The 17,470-nt window shown below is 39.4% G+C and overlaps 1 protein-coding gene across 13 annotated transcripts in view; it reads left to right on the plus strand.

Moving 5' to 3' along the window:
- Positions 1-15,220, plus strand: part of neo1a (neogenin 1a) — a 169,201-nt gene extending 153,981 nt beyond the window's left edge. For 3 of the 13 annotated variants that reach the window (XM_075465941.1, XM_075465977.1, XM_075465994.1), the window contains exons 18-29: positions 2,135-2,273; positions 3,850-3,957; positions 5,009-5,203; positions 6,651-6,683; positions 6,885-6,953; positions 7,560-7,695; positions 8,400-8,644; positions 9,203-9,295; positions 9,668-9,838; positions 11,410-11,697; positions 11,980-12,116; positions 12,716-15,220. In XM_075465941.1, coding sequence (XP_075322056.1) covers positions 2,135-2,273; positions 3,850-3,957; positions 5,009-5,203; positions 6,651-6,683; positions 6,885-6,953; positions 7,560-7,695; positions 8,400-8,644; positions 9,203-9,295; positions 9,668-9,838; positions 11,410-11,697; positions 11,980-12,116; positions 12,716-12,868 — 1,767 coding nt within the window. In that variant the 3' untranslated portion in view covers positions 12,869-15,220. Of the gene's footprint in view, positions 1-2,134; positions 2,274-3,849; positions 3,958-5,008; positions 5,204-6,650; positions 6,684-6,884; positions 6,954-7,559; positions 7,696-8,399; positions 8,645-9,202; positions 9,296-9,667; positions 9,839-11,409; positions 11,698-11,979; positions 12,117-12,574 lie in introns of all 13 variants that reach the window. The other 10 variants (XM_075465986.1, XM_075466044.1, XM_075465951.1 and 7 more) reach the window with 9 other exon arrangements.
- Positions 15,221-17,470: the final 2,250 nt, after the last annotated feature.

The following is a 17,470-nucleotide window of genomic DNA, read 5'->3' on the forward strand; positions in this document are numbered from 1 at the left end:
TTGTCTAAAGTTTGGAAGGAATGTCTTCCAAAGTTTTTCTTTGGACTTTGGCTGCTTTTTCACTCATTTTCAATCCAGTCCTTATACGTGTCCATTTAAAGTGGAATTTGTTCTTTGTTTGTTAAGTATAGAAGTTTTTCTGTGCCATCAGAGTTTGAATACGAATTTCTACTTTTGAATTTTTACAGCATCAAAATCAGACTTTGAATTTGAAAAACCAACAGTGTAAAAAAAAATCAATTTCTAAAAACAAAAATCAGTGTCAAAAAATTCAACATCTAAAAAAAAATTCAGTGGAAAAAGAACCAGACTCAACATCCGGGTAAACAGGGAGAAGCAATCGATCCCTGTCTCAATTCATCCAACGGCAGCCAATCAAGTGACGTTCCATTGGACAGATCAGCTCAATAGACATTGAGTAATATCTATTACACAATTTTACTAACACAAATGGCAAATAAAGTAAACTCACTCACCGAAGCACCATCACCTGCGTTGGTGGACATGGCTGATCTGTCCAATGGAGCGTAACTTGATCGGCTGCCGTTGGATGAATTGAGACAGGGATCGATTGCTTCTCCCTGTTTACCCGGATGTTGAGTCTGGTTCTTTTTCCACAGAATTTTTTTTAGTTGAATTTTTTTCCACTGAATTTTTTTTTAGATGCTGAATTTTTTTACACTGATTTTTGTTTTTAGAATTTTTTTTTTTTTTACACTGTTGGTTTTTCAAATTCAAAGTCTGATTTTGATGCTGTAAAAATTCAATATTAGAAATTCGTATTCAAACTGATGGCACAGAAAAACTTCCATAGTTAAGCCACTGACCACTAACCTATGAATCTTTCAAGTATAACTCTCCATAACTCCAAGGACAAACCAGTGTTGTATCTACATATAACAGACAACTTGGCAAAAGAAAAGAAAAAAATCTCAAGCACTCTCATAGTAGCATCCCGTCACAAAGACAAATGTTTTTTTTTTCCCATTTCTTTAGTTACATCAATAAAAAATGCCAAACATAACACACTCCAAAGACACTCCAAACTCTTAGCATATCTCAGCATGGTGTGAAGTGTGTCCTTAAAAACTTTGAGGTACCTGGATAAGTGGAGACAAGAAGTGTCAGGTATAAAAAAAGATCTACGGCAGATGAACAGTATCTGAAAGTGATGAACTATGAAATCAGAGAATCCATTCTTAAGGAAGGGAAACGGGGAGAAAAGGCTGAGGTATGCCAAGAAGTGGGCTGAAAATCAGTGGCAACAGGTCTGATGGAGGGATGAATCCTCCCCAGAGCCCGTTCCTCAAAATAACTGATGCAGTGTGGGATCATCTCGACAGAGAACGGAACAAAAGGCAGCCGACATCCAAAGAAGAGCTTTGAAATGTCCTTCAAAAAGCCTGGAGAACTATTCCTGAAGACTCCTTAAAGAAATGACAGAAAGCTGTCTAAGAACTTTCAGGCAAATTCTCACTTTCGATAGGATTATATAAACTGTGTTTTTTGCCTTAGATACTGTGTTTCCATTTATTTTTGCACGATTCAATGAATCCCTGCACCAGTTTCCTGTTTTCCTGGCAATAAAGAAAAGAGGTGGGGCTCAGTACAGATGTTTTGAAGCATTGCAGGGGTGATGCATTAGGTTGCATCGGTCTTAGTGGGTATAACTCCATTAAATGACAACAGTGACTATTTAAGATGAAAACAATATGATATTAAAAGGTAAAAGTTTGTGGTTTGACCTTCCATTTTGTGCATGTAGTATATACCAAACTCCTACAGTCTTGGTTATTTAGGTCCTTAAAATTAATTTAAACATTTTCTGGGGAAATATCTTTAATCGATTGATGATTGAAATCATGTTCTTTCTATGGGTTATTTTTCTTACATTTACTAAACTGAATGTCTTTTGATTTAACATTGCTCATGAGACATTTAAAGAAACCACTGAACCAAAGTAATTACTGATAAATACTGAAATGACTGAAAATAATCTTAATTCAAATTAACATCAACTATTATCATGACTGACAAAAAAAGAAACTCTATAACACTTAATTGATCTGCTTTAAAAAAAAAAAAAAAAACTGAAAATGTAGTAATTGTTTCTTCTTTGTATGTCTCTTCCCAGATGGCCAACGCCACCAGCCTGAGCCACATGGTGACGGGTCTGAAGCCCAACACGCTGTACGAGTTCTCCGTAATGGTGACCAAAGGCCGCCGCACCAGCACGTGGAGCATGACGGCTCAGGGCACCACCTTTGAGACCAGTAGGAGCGCCACAGACACATGCACACAAATATTTGTCCATAAACACTCACTAGAAACATAAAACAAGAAACAAACAACAGCACCTGCAGGGTGACAAGCCCCTGGCTGGTTGGCAGTAACATTTGACCTTTTGCAGCCCCGATAGAGGGAGGGGACTCACCTGAGGAAAATCAAGCTGTGGCTGCACAGTATGTGTCTGTGTAAACCAGATATTAAGACAGGTATTTATCAGTAGATCTACCAACAACTAAACTTGGAGCAAATTTGGTGATTGGAAATGATCGTTTTAGATCGGCTGTAAAGAAAGTTGAACTTAGGACACTTTTAATCAAGATGTGCAATCAGGGAAAATAATAATGACATAATAACAACAACGACAATAATAATAATAATAATATAAATAATGATAATCATGATAAGTATAATCATAATACTACTACTAATAAGAAGAAGAATATAAATAATGATAAGTATGATCACAATACTACTACTAATTATGATAATAATAATAGTAATAACAACAACATTTATATAAGAAATGCTTATTTATTTTTCTTGATTTGCAGACCCAGGGCCAGCTGTCTCAGCCTCAGGAGAAATAGATCCCCAAACCAAGAACTGACTGTCATGGGTTCAAGCTAGTCCACTCACAAAAGGACTTTTGCTTGTTTTATTGTTCCTTTTCTGACTTATTACTTTAAACATAGATGGGCTCGTGTTCCTGCTACCTTTTGCTTTAGCACTATAGCTATAGTATGAGTGTAAATCGTTAGTTTTCCCTGAATCAGCTCAATGGGGGAAAAAAAAAACATTGTGTTGAAGTGTTCTTATTGTGTCACCATACAAATTGAAAGCATACAATTCCCCTGTGTGATTGTTGAAGATTCCTCCACTTCTACACTAACTAATAGATATACATCAAAACATTGCAAGCTGGAAGCTGCATGTGTCCATACTTTCTTGTAAGGTGTAATTGCTAAGCTAAAAGGTGCTTTGGGATTAATTTATATCAGATTTTTAAAAATATATATTTTTATTGGCCCGGCCAGGGGTTTGCTCTACAACTGAGCAAGTGGATATTTTCTACAAGGTCACAAACACACACATAGAACTTGTTTTTCTATCTTTGTGGTTATTCACCATTGACATAATGCATTCCACAGCCCCTTACCATAACCATAATCATAACCCAATTCCAACCCTAACAATAAAACCAAGTTTAGACCCTCAAAAATCCCTTTGAACATGTAGGGCCCACCATTTGGTCGCCACAAAACATGATGGACCCCACAAGTGTAATGGGTTCCTCATTTCTGGATGTTCTAAATTTAGAAAAACAAGTACACGCACACAAACATTCATGCCACACTGGCACATGGAAGTAATGGGCTCTACATGATCCCGCAACGAATACTTTTATCATGAAAGCTCAACATGACACGCAAACATAGTTTACTCTATATCCTGTAAAGCTATCAGTTTGTGCTCCGTGCTGCTGTGCTTTGAACTACACCATCTCCTTTTATCCAACGTCCTCATGAACAATCAAATGTCTTTTCCTAATCCCCAACCTAGTTCCCAGCTCCTCCCCAAAAGATGTGACTGTGGTGAGCAAAGAGAACAAACCTCGCACCATAATTGTCAACTGGCAGCCTCCCTCTGAAGCCAATGGAAAAATCACTGGTAAGTCTGGAACTTCCTGTCATGCATCGCATGTTATGTAGCATCACAGCTCTCTGTTCAGTCCGTAAATTTGACCATTATAAGATATTTGTAGCAGCTCTCCACTAAATCCACGATTACGATTGAGCTACAATGAGTGAATATCTATTCCAGTTGTCAAAAAGCACTTTTTCAGACTATTTGTACGGTGCCCAAACTCTCATCTCATTGCTGCAGACTTTGTAGATACTTTGTGAGGTTTGACTTGGAAAAATTGCACTGATTTTGCACATTATTAAAGCTACTGACCTTTAAGGGTAGTCACTAATATGTGTCATCATGAATATTCCAATTATCTATCAATAATAAGAAAAATAATGAAATATTAATTGCACAGCACATTTCTTAACAATGTTGAAGAGGGATTTACAAGAAGATATAACATGAGTTTGATCAGTTTGATGGGTCCAAAAATACAATAATGGAATGTTCTGCTATTTGTAATGTAAAATCTGTACTAATTTCCCTTGGAAAAAAATGCATTTTTGTCCATTTTATTAATTTGTTTAGATAAAATATGAGCCACTCTCAAACACTAATGTGAAACTTCACAGATGATATACAGTAGATATGAATGAAACTGACAAACCTTTAAAAAATGCTGCTGAACTAGAGATTTCTATCTCAGAGAGAGGAAAGAAAAATCTATTTTTGGGGAAAATATACATCATTTTCAGAGAAAACTTCCATTTACTTTTTTCTACTAATAGATGTTGTCGTGAAACTTCTCCAGCTGATTACTTACATGAAACCGATTACTTTTTTTTATGATAGATATTTTATTTTTGAAAACACATAACTACATGCTGACCTACAAAAATCCCCAATAGGCAAACTTGATAAAAGTTGCAGAGCACATACATTTTTCAGTTTTTTTTTCTCTTTATATTCTTACATACATCACTTTCTTGACATGTTATGAAAGAAAATCAGCCCACAATCTCAAAACTGAAAAACTGTGGCTATACAAACACTCGCAGCTTAGATTTTGTTTTCTGACATCTCTTTGTAGGTTATATTATCTACTACAGCACAGATGTAAATGCAGAGGTCCACGACTGGGTTATTGAACCAGTAGTGGGAAACCGCCTTACTCATCAGATCCAGGAGCTGACGCTGGACACCACCTACTATTTCAAGATCCAGGCTCGAAATTCAAAAGGAATGGGGCCGATGTCTGAGGCCGTACAGTTCCGCACTCCAAAGAGTAAGTTTCCATGGCGGGTTTGAAACTGGGATGCAAAGGAGGCAGCGTGCTCATTGCAGAATACAAATAATACATCTCGATTAAACATCTCATTTGGTGTTTTAGCGCCCATTTATTTAAAAGTTATGATGTCGACTTTAGACAAGATGGCTCAGACAAGGTGGCCACAAAGCTTCCTGTATATAATACACTATAATCTTAGGGCATATTCACACCTACCTCGTTTGGTCCGGACCAAATGACCAAACGGACCAGATTTTCGTTGGTTCGGACCTTTTGGGATGGTCTGAATACAAACCACCGAACTCTGGTCCGGACCAAACAAGCGGACCGAGACCGAGCTGAAAGGTCGGACTCGGTCCGGATCAAACGAACCCTGGTGCGGATCTTTTGGAGGTGTGAAAGCAGACCGGACCTAATCCCAGACTTTTTGCTTTTTTGTACCTCAGGAGCATCCGTCGTTTGTCTGCTGCTAGGTAACAGAACAGAGCGTCGTTCTTCTAATTACTAGACCGGCTGTGGTAAAGCTAACGAAAGACCGAATCAGAGTTGTGAAAATAACAAAACGTTGAAAAAACATATAGTTTTGATTATATTAAAAGCAATAACGGCACGGAAAGCGTCCATGACTACATTCACTTTTGAACCTAGCACTTTGTGTTGCGCGTGTCGATTCTGACCAATAGCCGAACGACTTCAGGGCGCGTGGCTTTGTTGACATATTTTGGTCCATTTACTGAAATGTACAGTCTGAAAGCGAACCGCACCAAAATGAAAAAAAAAGGTTCGGACCAAAGCAAGTGAACTATCAGATTTTCCTGGTCTGAATACGCCCTTACCATAAATACATTTCTTCTCTTCAAGGATGGATTTCTCTAAACTATCAGTAAATCATGGCATGCGTCTGTCCTGGATTAGATATTTTTTCTAATGCACCTAAAACTTCATTCTTGAATTTTTCGGTTAAAGTTGCTGGTAGAAAATGTCTAAAGAGCTGAGATGTGGATGTTTCCCAAGCTTTGTTAATGAACTTTGGATGACCTGTTCTTTATGGTCTCGCCTGCAAATTTGCATTCATGTGAATTCAAATTTTTCGGATCAGTTTGGTTGTGGAGACACATGAAGCTCATTTTGTGTTTAGATCTCAATGTTTTAATAGGGCTGTATTTTTAACAGTCTTCTTTGTCATGGTATCTAACTCCTGTACCAACGCTTTGCTCTTAATATCAGCTTGGCTGTGTTATGTTCTGCGGCACAGTCTGTTTAGCAGCTGTTTCGTTTTCTCTCTTTTTAAAATTTCTCTAGTTTTGCCCCTCTTCCTCCTCACAGCCCCTATCTCTCATTTATCTCTCTGTCCGTTGTTGCTCTTCTCAGCTAACCAGTTTTTTTTTTTTTTTTTTTTGCTTTTTATTGTCTCTTCCTCCCTGCTCTCCTTTGGCCTGTTAAGCTGAGTCCTCTGACAAAATGGCTAATGACCAAGGTAAACTGCCTCTCCACACTTTGTCACTGCCGACTGCACCTCATGTGTCTCTCTTTCTGAGGATCTCCATCTTCTGGGCTGATGACACAGTTGCACTGCATGATCTGCCGATCGATGTGTTTGTGCTTGTAGTTATATTTCTCTGACTATCATGAAGAGGTCGTTGATTGTTTTGTTTTTTCCGCTTTCCTTTTATATCAGCCTCAAATCTTCCACCAAAGCCAGGACCTTCAGGTAACCAACATCCACAGGAGCCTGGGACTACACTTGGTAAGATTTCTATTATTTTTGAGTGCTTATCAAACACATTGGCTACTGCCATGACCGGAACCATGTTTCCTGAAGGCATTGTTCATGTAGGATAACAGTGAAATCTTTCTTAGGTTTCCAGAAAATGTCATATGTGAGACTTGGGAATAATTTTCCCTTATTGCAATATAGAAATTAATGTAATTTACTCAAACCACAAGCAAATTAATTGAACGATAAATATGTCAATTTGACCTGCAACAGATCCCAGATTGAATTGGCTTTGAGGCTATAGCCTCGTTTCCACTATGCAGTCCAGTACGGGTCGGTTCAGAACGGTTCGCTTATTTCAGTGTTTCCACTACCACAAAAGCGTACCGGTCCCATGGAACCCGTTACCATTTTTGTAACCCTTCTGCTTGGGGTACCTAGCACACAGGACCGGTTCCAGGCTCTGCTCTCCGTTGTTGGTGAGCGACCCGACCCGTACCGCCCCAAAGCTACCCGTACCGTACCGTTCCGAACCGACCCGTACCTGACTGCATAGTGGAAACGAGGCTATTGACTCACCAGTGTCAGTAAAGCTGTCTTTATAAATGTGTCTAATCCAGTTTCTCTCCCTTTGAGGTAAACTAGGTGTCGGAAGTGGTGAAAATCACATCCTGGTCATTGTCATCATCATCTCAGTGGGAGCCTTCACCATCATAGTGGTTGTCGTGGGGGCCTTCCTGTGCACGCGGCGCACCACGTCCCACCAGAAAAAGTAAGAGATGCTTACTTCAACCTTTCTCGTCCCCCCTTTTGTCCTTTATGCTTGTAATAACCAGGGTTTGTTTAACCTACGTCTCGGTTCCTTCCTGTGTAATAATATAGTGGTTGTGGGTCGAATCCCTCCTGCATGTATACACTCAACTACACTCAAGTTGGCTTAGGCACTTTGTACATGCCACAAAGTTTTATCTTTTCGTAAAAACAGTAAAGTGTATATATTTACAAAAGATTTCCCCCCCCAAAAAAAATCTGCTCTCATTTTCCTTATTTTCTGTATTTTGTCAGTTAAATGCGTCAGAAACTATGACAGAAAATGAGCCCGTTAAGACTGTGTCGACTCGTTGTCATTTCCAGACTGTAAATTTTCTCTTATGAAATTCTGATTTGATAACCACAGTGTCATCTGACAGAAATCACCATTCAAGTAGCATAAAGACGGCCATCTGGGAAGTGAAATTGACTATAATTACGATGATCATCCACAGAAAAAGTGTCTTGAACATTTTCTCACACAGTCCAGAGCATTACAGGGTCAGACATACTTCAGTCAGTAACTATTCTCCTCCTGTGTATGTATGCAGGGACAAGGGTGATGGTCCAAGTAAATGATCAAGTCAAGCTGTAACCGTAGCTTGACAATTGTGCATATAACCGTGTTGACTGTATCACTGTTGGCTTTTGTGTTCTCTCCTGCAGAAAGCGAGCTGCGTCAAAGTCATCAAATGGCTCCCACAAATACAAAGGAAACTCCAAAGACCTAAAGCCACCTGATCTTTGGATTCACCATGAGAGGCTAGAACTTAAACCTATGGACAAGTCGCCAGAGCCCAATCCTGTCATGACCGAGACGCCCATCCCCCGCTCATCCCAGGACATCACGCCCGCTGACAGCAGCTTGGAGAGCAACCCCCACCTGCAGCAGAGACGTAACTCCTACCGCGGTCAGTCTTTCCCAAGAGGAAGATTTAAAGTTTGATGTTTTGGAAAAGGGAGCTCACATAGATAATAACTTTGAGCAGAAGTCTTGAGTTTGGCCAGCAGACAGAAAATGTCTGCAAATGAAGAGGTGATTTTTTTTTTTGATTTTTTTTTTTTGAGGGAAATGGGGGATAATACCTGCTTGTTTGATTTCAGGAGCTTGTCTTGTAGGAACAACGGATAATTTGAGATGGCGACTTTGTGGCACAAGTCAGCACTTGTCTCTGTGTGTGATTGTCATTCAAAACATTTCATGCTTTTCATACATGGTGCACACGGCCCATTACATGTCATGATGCTGCGAGCACACATGCTAGAACTGCAGATATGCATTCAGTGAAATTAGTTCATGATAAAAGAATGCTGAGTTTGACAGTGACATTTAGAAATCTAATCAAAACACAGTGACATGAAATAGATTTCATGATGGATCGTTTACTATAAGATGAAAAGAGGGGGAAAAAAACAGTACTGTAGAGTAGCAGCTCTCTCTGATTGGCTGGTTTCCACATACCTTTTAGGCCACGAATCAGAGGACAGCATGTCAACACTAGCAGGCCGACGAGGGATGAGGCCTAAAATGATGATGCCTTTTGACGCACAGCCACCTCAGCGTAAGTGTGTGTATGTGTGTGTGTGTGTTTGTGTGTGTGTGTGTGTTGTGTGTGTGTATCTACATGGTCTAATAGGTGAGCTTGTATAATTTACACATAGTGAGTAGCCGATCTGTTAAGTCTCCACGAAATATTTAGAAATCAAAGCGCAAAGCTCCGTTTCATGCTTCTCATAAAATGTTCATGTTTATTTGCTTTGAGAATTTGTTGCTTTCTGAATTCAGACAAACAGAATAATTAAGTGTTTATAAAAAAATTTTAAAAAGTGCATGTATGAATCTCATCAGTAAAAACATCCACATCAATCATCATTGTTGCAGCTTGTTAGACATCTCATCCTGTTTGTGTATCCATGTCCATCTCCATTCACAGCTGTGATTAGTGCTCACCCCATCCATTCCCTTGACAACCATCACCACTATTATCACATGGGCAGCCTGGCATCACCGACACGCAGCTACCTCTACCATCAGGGAAGTGGGCATCCACGCCCGCACGCCTGCGCCACCCCCATCTCCCATTTAGACAGGGTGGACTCTACAGGTGAGACACTGCCACCTGCTGGACAGCAGGAGAACTGCAGAGGAGCACAGAGAGCATCCTTAGCTGACCATATTCATTCACTGAGTTGGCATTTGCTTATTCATCCATGTGTGACTGCTGCCATCTTGTTGCATTCATGTTTTAGCTCTCCATAATGTTACGTAGAATTCTTCTCTGATATTTTTCTGTTGTCAGAAAATACTTGAGAACACGCTGTTTCTGTTTTCTTACCCACATCAGCATTTCACAAAGTCCTCCTCCAGGAATGTGGTCAAACATGGTAATGGTTTGAGTTGTTTTCCGTCTAGTTGAGCCACAGCGCAGAATAGTTTACAGCTCAACTGGAAAAAAAGTGAGGTGTGTTGTTTAAGCTGTTGCTTTCTTGTTTCGCAATGTATTAAGTTGATAGATTGCTGTTTATGACATCAGATTGCTAAGATTTTCTTCGTTTTTAAGAAAAAGTTGTTTTCAGAGTGAGAAGAGAGGAAAATAGAAGGACTTTAGACTGAAAAGGACTTTTTTTTATAACCTCAGACAGGATTTTTTTGGGGGCCAGAATGTGATCACATTTGACAAAAAAGTAGAGCTGGACAGTCAAACTCGAAAAACAGAAATAAAACTTTAGACATTTTTTGAATGGAAATCTATTGGAGTCATACGTTTCCGGAGACAGTGACAAGTGAATGTCAGTGATTTTGCTTTTGAAAGCTTTTCCTTTTCTACTTCACCTCTCAGACCTGGTGGCTTTGTCTGCCTGTTATATACAGTCTATGAGTGTAGCTTTCCCCACAGCTTTACTGTGGGGAAAGCTAAATACTTTTATAAGTCCTACCTTTACCTTTCTAAGTCAGTTGACAGATAGGTGTTTCCTAGAAAGTGTTATGTCAAGTCTTAAATGCTTTTGGTGCATTTACAAATGCTTAAATATCCTGTTTTTTATCCAGTTATGTGTTGCACATGTAAACATTTTGGATTTCAGAGACCTGAATAGGGTGTAATCCTCTGAACAAAAATATTGTCATAATTAAAAACCTCATCCAGAGTTAATCTCTATCGGTTAATCTATGTTGCACATAACCTCTATATTCTTAATTTAAGGATTAAATCAGTAATGTTAATTTCCATGTAAAAGCAGTGATGCTGAATTTAATTCCACTATGCTAGTCATATGGGAGAGAAAAACACAACGTGGAAGACCTGAAACTAACTGATTTTATTCTCAAAGTGAACCGTAATTTCAGCCAGTCTGTTAGATGTTTTGAATAGATATAAAATGCTCATCACATTTTCCCAAAGTTCAAGTTGATGCATTTAAATAGCTCATTTCAACCAGCCAACAGTCCAAAACTCTACCACCTACAATTAATATCACAAAAAATTAAGAAAACTTGCAAGTTATTGACATCTGAGAATTACGGGTTGTCTACGATCCCTCTGTTGATTTATTAAATCGATTTTCAATTCATCATTTTAGGCCTGAAAGAAAAAGTCAAGACAGATCCAAAAGGCCTATGAAGCTGGCTCAATGTCTGTCCTCACCCCCCCCCCCCCCTTCCCTTCCTCCTCTCCAGAGTCGGTGAGAAACACCCCCAGCTCTGAGCCCCTCCCTCCAGCCACCGCCTCCTCCCAGGCCTCCTGCCCCTCTGAGATCCTGGCCGACCCTGAGGGCAGCTACCACGGATCCACCACCACAGAGGAGGAGGCCAGCTACTCCAGCAACCTTCCCCCACACCGCTCAGCCCACCCGCACGCCCACGCCCACCCACTCAAGAGCTTCGCCGTACCTGTAATCCCAGCCTCCAGCCATCCATCATACGAGTCACCCGCCCTGCCCAGCACTCCCCTGCTCACTCAGACCGGTGAGCACTCACATCAAACACACTCAGCAAAGCTGAGGTTTTAGCACTACGTTAGAGCAGCTGTTCACCTCTGATTTATTAGAAGCAACTTTTCCTCCAAGTTGTCCTTCGTTGAATCTACATTTGCATAATGTGGAAATAATCAACAATTTACCAGAGTAGATTAATATAAAGCACAAGCTGTATTTCGTCACACAGAATTGAATTTTATTTGCTCTAATGGATGTTTTCATCTCAAGGCCGTCACTGACTGTAGAATTTTTGTGACTTTTTATCACCCAGGGCCTCCCACTCACCCTCACGTTGTTAAAACAGCCTCCATTGGAACACTAGGAAGGACACGGACACCGATGATAGTCACTGTGCCCAACGCCCCCGATGTACCAGAGACCAGCAAGATGCTGGAGGATGTAGACAGCGTGAGTATAGCACCTCACACTGGCAGCCAGTAGCTATGCAGTGTGTCTTCTTTTCAGGCCTGATGATGGTAAAGATTTCATATTTATTAAGTCACGTCTTTGAATTTTATCAGTCACACATCACACTTCCAAATCCATGTCAGGTTTTCTTTGGGCACTGGATTGTAGAGTTTCTGTTAGCTGGACTTGTTGTAACCACATTTTCTGTTTGTTCTTTCTCTCTTTTTATTCTTTTCAACTTCAATCTCACCATTTTTTCGTGGCATTGTCGGCTGCCTTTTGATCACTTGTTGACTTTTAACAACTCATCTTAACAAAACCCACAACTGGAATGATTTTATTTTTGTGATCGGAATTTTTTTTCCCCCACATTGATTGGCTGTTGCCTGCCTGTTGGTTTTCCATGTTTTGCTTTTGTCTGCTGCCTCTTCGTGTTTTTGTCTTTTATGGTGCTTCAGTCCCATTGACCTATCCCCCCAGCTCAACTCACCCCACCCATGCCAGTTCCCAGTCCTCTGTGAAAGATCCCTGACTGACCCTTTCCTCCTTTCCTCTCCTCCTTTCTTCTCCTCTCCTCTTTTTCCTTCCCTCCTCCTCAGGTGCTTGCCTCCCTCCCCCCCTGCCCCTCCCCCGCCCCTCGCAGTAACCCTGTTCCTCTCCCCCAGAGCTACGAGCCCGACGAGCTTACAGAGGAGATGGCCCATCTCGAGGGCCTTATGAAGGACCTGAACGCCATCACCACAGCGCCATGAGCATGCACCCACTGCAGCGTGCACACACAGACACACTTTCGCTGTCATTCACTCACATATACACCCCCCACTTTCATGTCAAACAAAAACACCCAAACCTAAACTTCTGGAGCCAGAAGCTGGTGGACACAAAATGGCTTCTTGTGCCCACGGAAACTCTTTCGGCCCCCAGTAGAGAAATAAAAAAAAAAAAACCTCCAGACTGAAACTTAGGAACTTCTTTCGGCTCCCCTTGCTCGGTCTCAGGAAGGAGATTGCCATCAGAGGGAAGAGAAGTGAGACGCTTCATCTTTATATGAAGAACCAATTCTCAGAGACAATGAACTTTTTAAATGTTGGTCGCTTTCAACCGGAAGATTGTGAATTTTTTTTCCTCAGCAAAAATCTGTACGGCAGGCCTTTGTGCTGAACGCTCGCTCAAGATGGTTGATTCAATGTCATGTCAAAAGGAGAAAGTCCAAAAATATGCCTGTTTTGATGTTGGTGCTCACGCAGCACAGTCTACACACAGTGTTTGTTTGATTAGTGTTTTCTTTGTGCATTTTGTATATCTATTGGGCCGTTTCAGTGAAGTGAACAATGGATATCAGCCCCCCCCCCTTTGCAAGCCTACATTCTTTTTTTTTTGTTTGTTTTGCTTTGCTTTTACCCCATTGTGTCATATATTGTGCCATGACTTTTTATTATTTTCTATGTTATTGTATTATTTTTTTTACACTCATATCCTTAAGAACATGTACATATGTGTTTTTTTTTTTCCTTAAGCTGCCTCATTCTTTTGATGTTTCCCATTGTTTCATTAATATTATTTGGGATGAAAGTGGGATTACAGATGAGCCCCGAAGCTCAGTTTTCATATCAACAGGGGAGAGAAACCTGATGTGTTTCTACATTACATTCTTCTCTGGCATTTTGTCGCCCACTTTGTACATGAAATTGCTTTTCTGTCTTTCCGTTTGTCGTGGGAGCTCCATTTTAAAAGCCTTACCAACATGTTTGTATGTTGGACCGTGGAGAAGATTCGGCCACACGCTGCTTCTGTTGCAGCTTTTGCATCGTTCTGCGGGACTTGACAGTATTCCTTCACAGGTCAGGGGTACCTCGGACTCAGGATGCTGACCCCCATCCCACCCCTCTCAAAAGTTCAAATCAATCAGCTCCAACTGGCAAGATATCTTTTATAAGAGAGGATCGATTGTATGTGTGTGTTTCCAAAAAACAATATTTGGTTTCAGGCATCTGTTATGTTGAACCACGTGGGCGTTTTCCTGCAGCAGGTTTTGCTGTTTGGTTCTTTTCTGTTCTGCTGTGTGTCATCGGACGCCACACCGTGGTTCTTTTACAAATCTTATAAGATGCAAAGATGTTGGCCTTTTGAAGGGGACTCCCAGATTTTTTTACATGGTAGATTTTGTATGAAGAAAAAAACAAAAAGACAGAAGCTTGATCTGTACACACATCTGCTGTAAAAAGGAAAAAAAAGTTCATCGAAGAAACTAGTTTTTCATTACCCTCTTACCCAAAGAAATTTGTCATTTGCAATCATAGTAATTTGCTCTACTTTTGTGAATACCATGTTTCTCATAAATGTACATCGTCATGAATGTCAGTATAACTGTAAGAGATTTTAAACTATGGAGACAAACAAGGAACAAGTTTCGGGGCGAAGAAGATTAAAAACAAAGGTGGGAGAAAAAGGACCGGACTCCATTTGGGAAATGATCTATTGAGTTGTAAACAGTTGAACCCGTATTGCACTTTTTCACAATTTTTGGAAAGTACATTTCTTACATATCTTGTGTTTTAAATATCAAAAGCTGTTTGTGTAACGTAGTGTCTTAGGTAAGCAGCAGGCAGCTGGTCTTGTTTTTTATGTTTATTATTTTTTTTGCTTCAGAGATGATATGAATCGAGCAGCCGAGTTGTTTCACTCGGCAGCTCACGATGAGGAATTCTGTTATTTTGCTTGTTCATGTACAGAGCTTTCTTTGCTTTCTGTAGAAGAAAAAGAATCTGTGGCTTTTTAAAAAATCTCGAAAAAAAATGTTTGGAAAAAAAATGTTTTTTTTATTGGTGCTCCTATACATTGTGTATACAAACTATTATGAATACTAACAAAGTAAATGTTTCTGCTCGTCTTCTTTTCATCCAACACAAGGAAGTTGCCCAACAGGTATTATTATGGTATTTATCAGTCAGCAAAGGGCAAAGACAGACTGCTCAGTTACCCCACACTAGATTACCAGTGGGAAAGTTGAGAAGAGCTGAAATGGCTGATCGGTAGACTTACCGTTACTCTTAAGGTGATGTTTGAACAAACCAAACAATTGAATTATCTTCCTTTTCACTTCCCTCTTCAAATAATTAATTGAATAACTGAGGAATAACATTTTTGTCAGTGAGTGCTTATTTCAAGGTCCAGTGTAAAGTACTCAGCTTCCAACCATTAAAGTGAGGTTTCACTTTAGAGCTTTTTCGGCCTCTGTGTTTTAGAATGAAAGCCTCTTTTGTACACAGGCGCTGCATTTTGGATAAGGTTTCCGTTAGCTTAAGTTCTGGAATTTCATGTCTTCTCCACTTGGCTGTTAGTTGGCACGATCTCAAGGCCTGATGCAGCTGGAAAGTAGTAAACTGCAACACATTTTAATAAAACACAACAGACATTTTAATACTAGTAAGTCGGTGGTGCTGTTCAGTTTCATGTCAGACTCCACATCTCGAGGTGGAAAATCATGCGGTTATGAGAAAGCTTCCCCTCATTACACTATGAAATGAAATATGAAGAGATTTTTCCAAAGGTCTAACAGTTTAGGGTACATTCTGACATTGTGACAACAGATCAGTCATTTTGACATTCTTGTATATGAAGGGAAATTTGAATCCTTGTATACATGGCCCTTTTCACCAAGTCAGCATTAAGGCAGAAGAAGAAATTATCAATTTTTCCAAATAAATTGTGAACTTGTAAGGAGTACGACAAGCTTCCCTTTCAGGTAAGTCTGTCCGTAAAGCTAAAGTCAGTCAATGGAAGACTTTTTTTCTTCCTTGTCGGTTCGATAAGACATTCTGTCATTTGTTGCAGGATTATATCTCTTTGTGTTGTAAAGCTGTGGCTTTAGTGATGAATGTAAAAACATATTTTTTTACTTGTAGTGGGCATACTGTCTAGATTTGACTTGATTTGCGCAGAGCAGCAGCAATCGACATACAATATTCAAGGCTATGGTAACAAAATAAGTTATCCCTCTGTTATGTTGAATTTTGAATAATTTTTCATTAGTTTTGATGTCTGAGAGAACATGAAGATGACGAAGATGATGCAACCAATAAACATTGAAAAAATATCTAAGAAATTAGCTATCAACTGGGCTCAAACGTATAGCAAACTAAAGGAACTGCGTAAATTGGAAGGAATAAATTTAGATAAAGAAATTTAAGTTGGTGTATAAAGAGTTGCAAACTTCTAATGTAAGTTTGTAATTCTCAGAATTAACCCCTTAACGCCTGAATTTATATAGCTGTATATAAAAAAAAAGGTGTGTTTTTAGCCTTTAAGTAGATGGTAAATAATGCTGAGATCATTAATTTCACTTTTGCACAAAAATAAATAGAATGTTTTGTATGTTGCAAATTTGCATCCTGGTCAATTTGGAGTCAACGGTTACTCCGGCTACGGTTTGTAGCATAAATGCGACAATAGGCGTTAAGGGGTTAAGTTGTTTTTCACTGAATATCTGAATATAAGCTTGGTATACATGTGATGTCAACAGAAAAAAACTTTTACCAAGCAAAGCTGATGCAAAAGGAAAACTTCCTACACATAAAGCAGAAAATATTGTTGCTGAGCAACAAAAAGCAAATAGTGATGCATAAATGATCAAATGTAGTTTTTCTGATAACCTAGAACCAGATAAGGTTGAACTTTTTAAAAAATTTATACACAATGAACTTATTTGTGTCAGAGCAGAGGTGTATTGCATTGCAGCGCTACACTATCTGGAATGAATTACAGAATCATGTAAGTTCACAGTCACTGCAGTTGCCAGTGTGTTGAGAGTATTTGGTTAAAAACTATCTAGTCTTAAACAGATCCTGAAACAAAAATATGCAACTAGGTGTGAAAGTTCATGTTTCCACAATCAGGAAAAAGGTTTCTCAAATATTACCTGTATGAGAGGAAAAAGGTCTTTGTTGTGTAAAACAAGCACCTGATCAAAAACTATAACTTTCCAATGAATACATAAGACTAGGCCTTGTGGAATAACATGATACTATACTTTGAGTGTAGGGGGGCTCATATTCTTTCCACACAGGAAATAGTCTAAAATTAAATTTTATCTATTTCTATAAACTATATCTGTAAGCATTATCAAGTCCATGATGATAAAGTGTTTGCTGGTCCAAATGCTTTAAAATAAGCTTTATTTTTCAGGATTGTATTACTAGACTGAGTCACTCAACATGTTCATTTTTTCAGGAAAAATATTTTTACAAGCTCCTCGGAAAATATTTCAAAGCAAAGACCGGTGTCTGATGTGTTTTTTCTTTATATTGAAGTGGTTTTTTTTTTAAACATACATTATGTACAAGCACGATTTAATA

Source organism: Odontesthes bonariensis, chromosome 1, assembly GCF_027942865.1.
Source record: "Odontesthes bonariensis isolate fOdoBon6 chromosome 1, fOdoBon6.hap1, whole genome shotgun sequence".
Lineage (NCBI taxonomy): Eukaryota > Metazoa > Chordata > Actinopteri > Atheriniformes > Atherinopsidae > Odontesthes > Odontesthes bonariensis.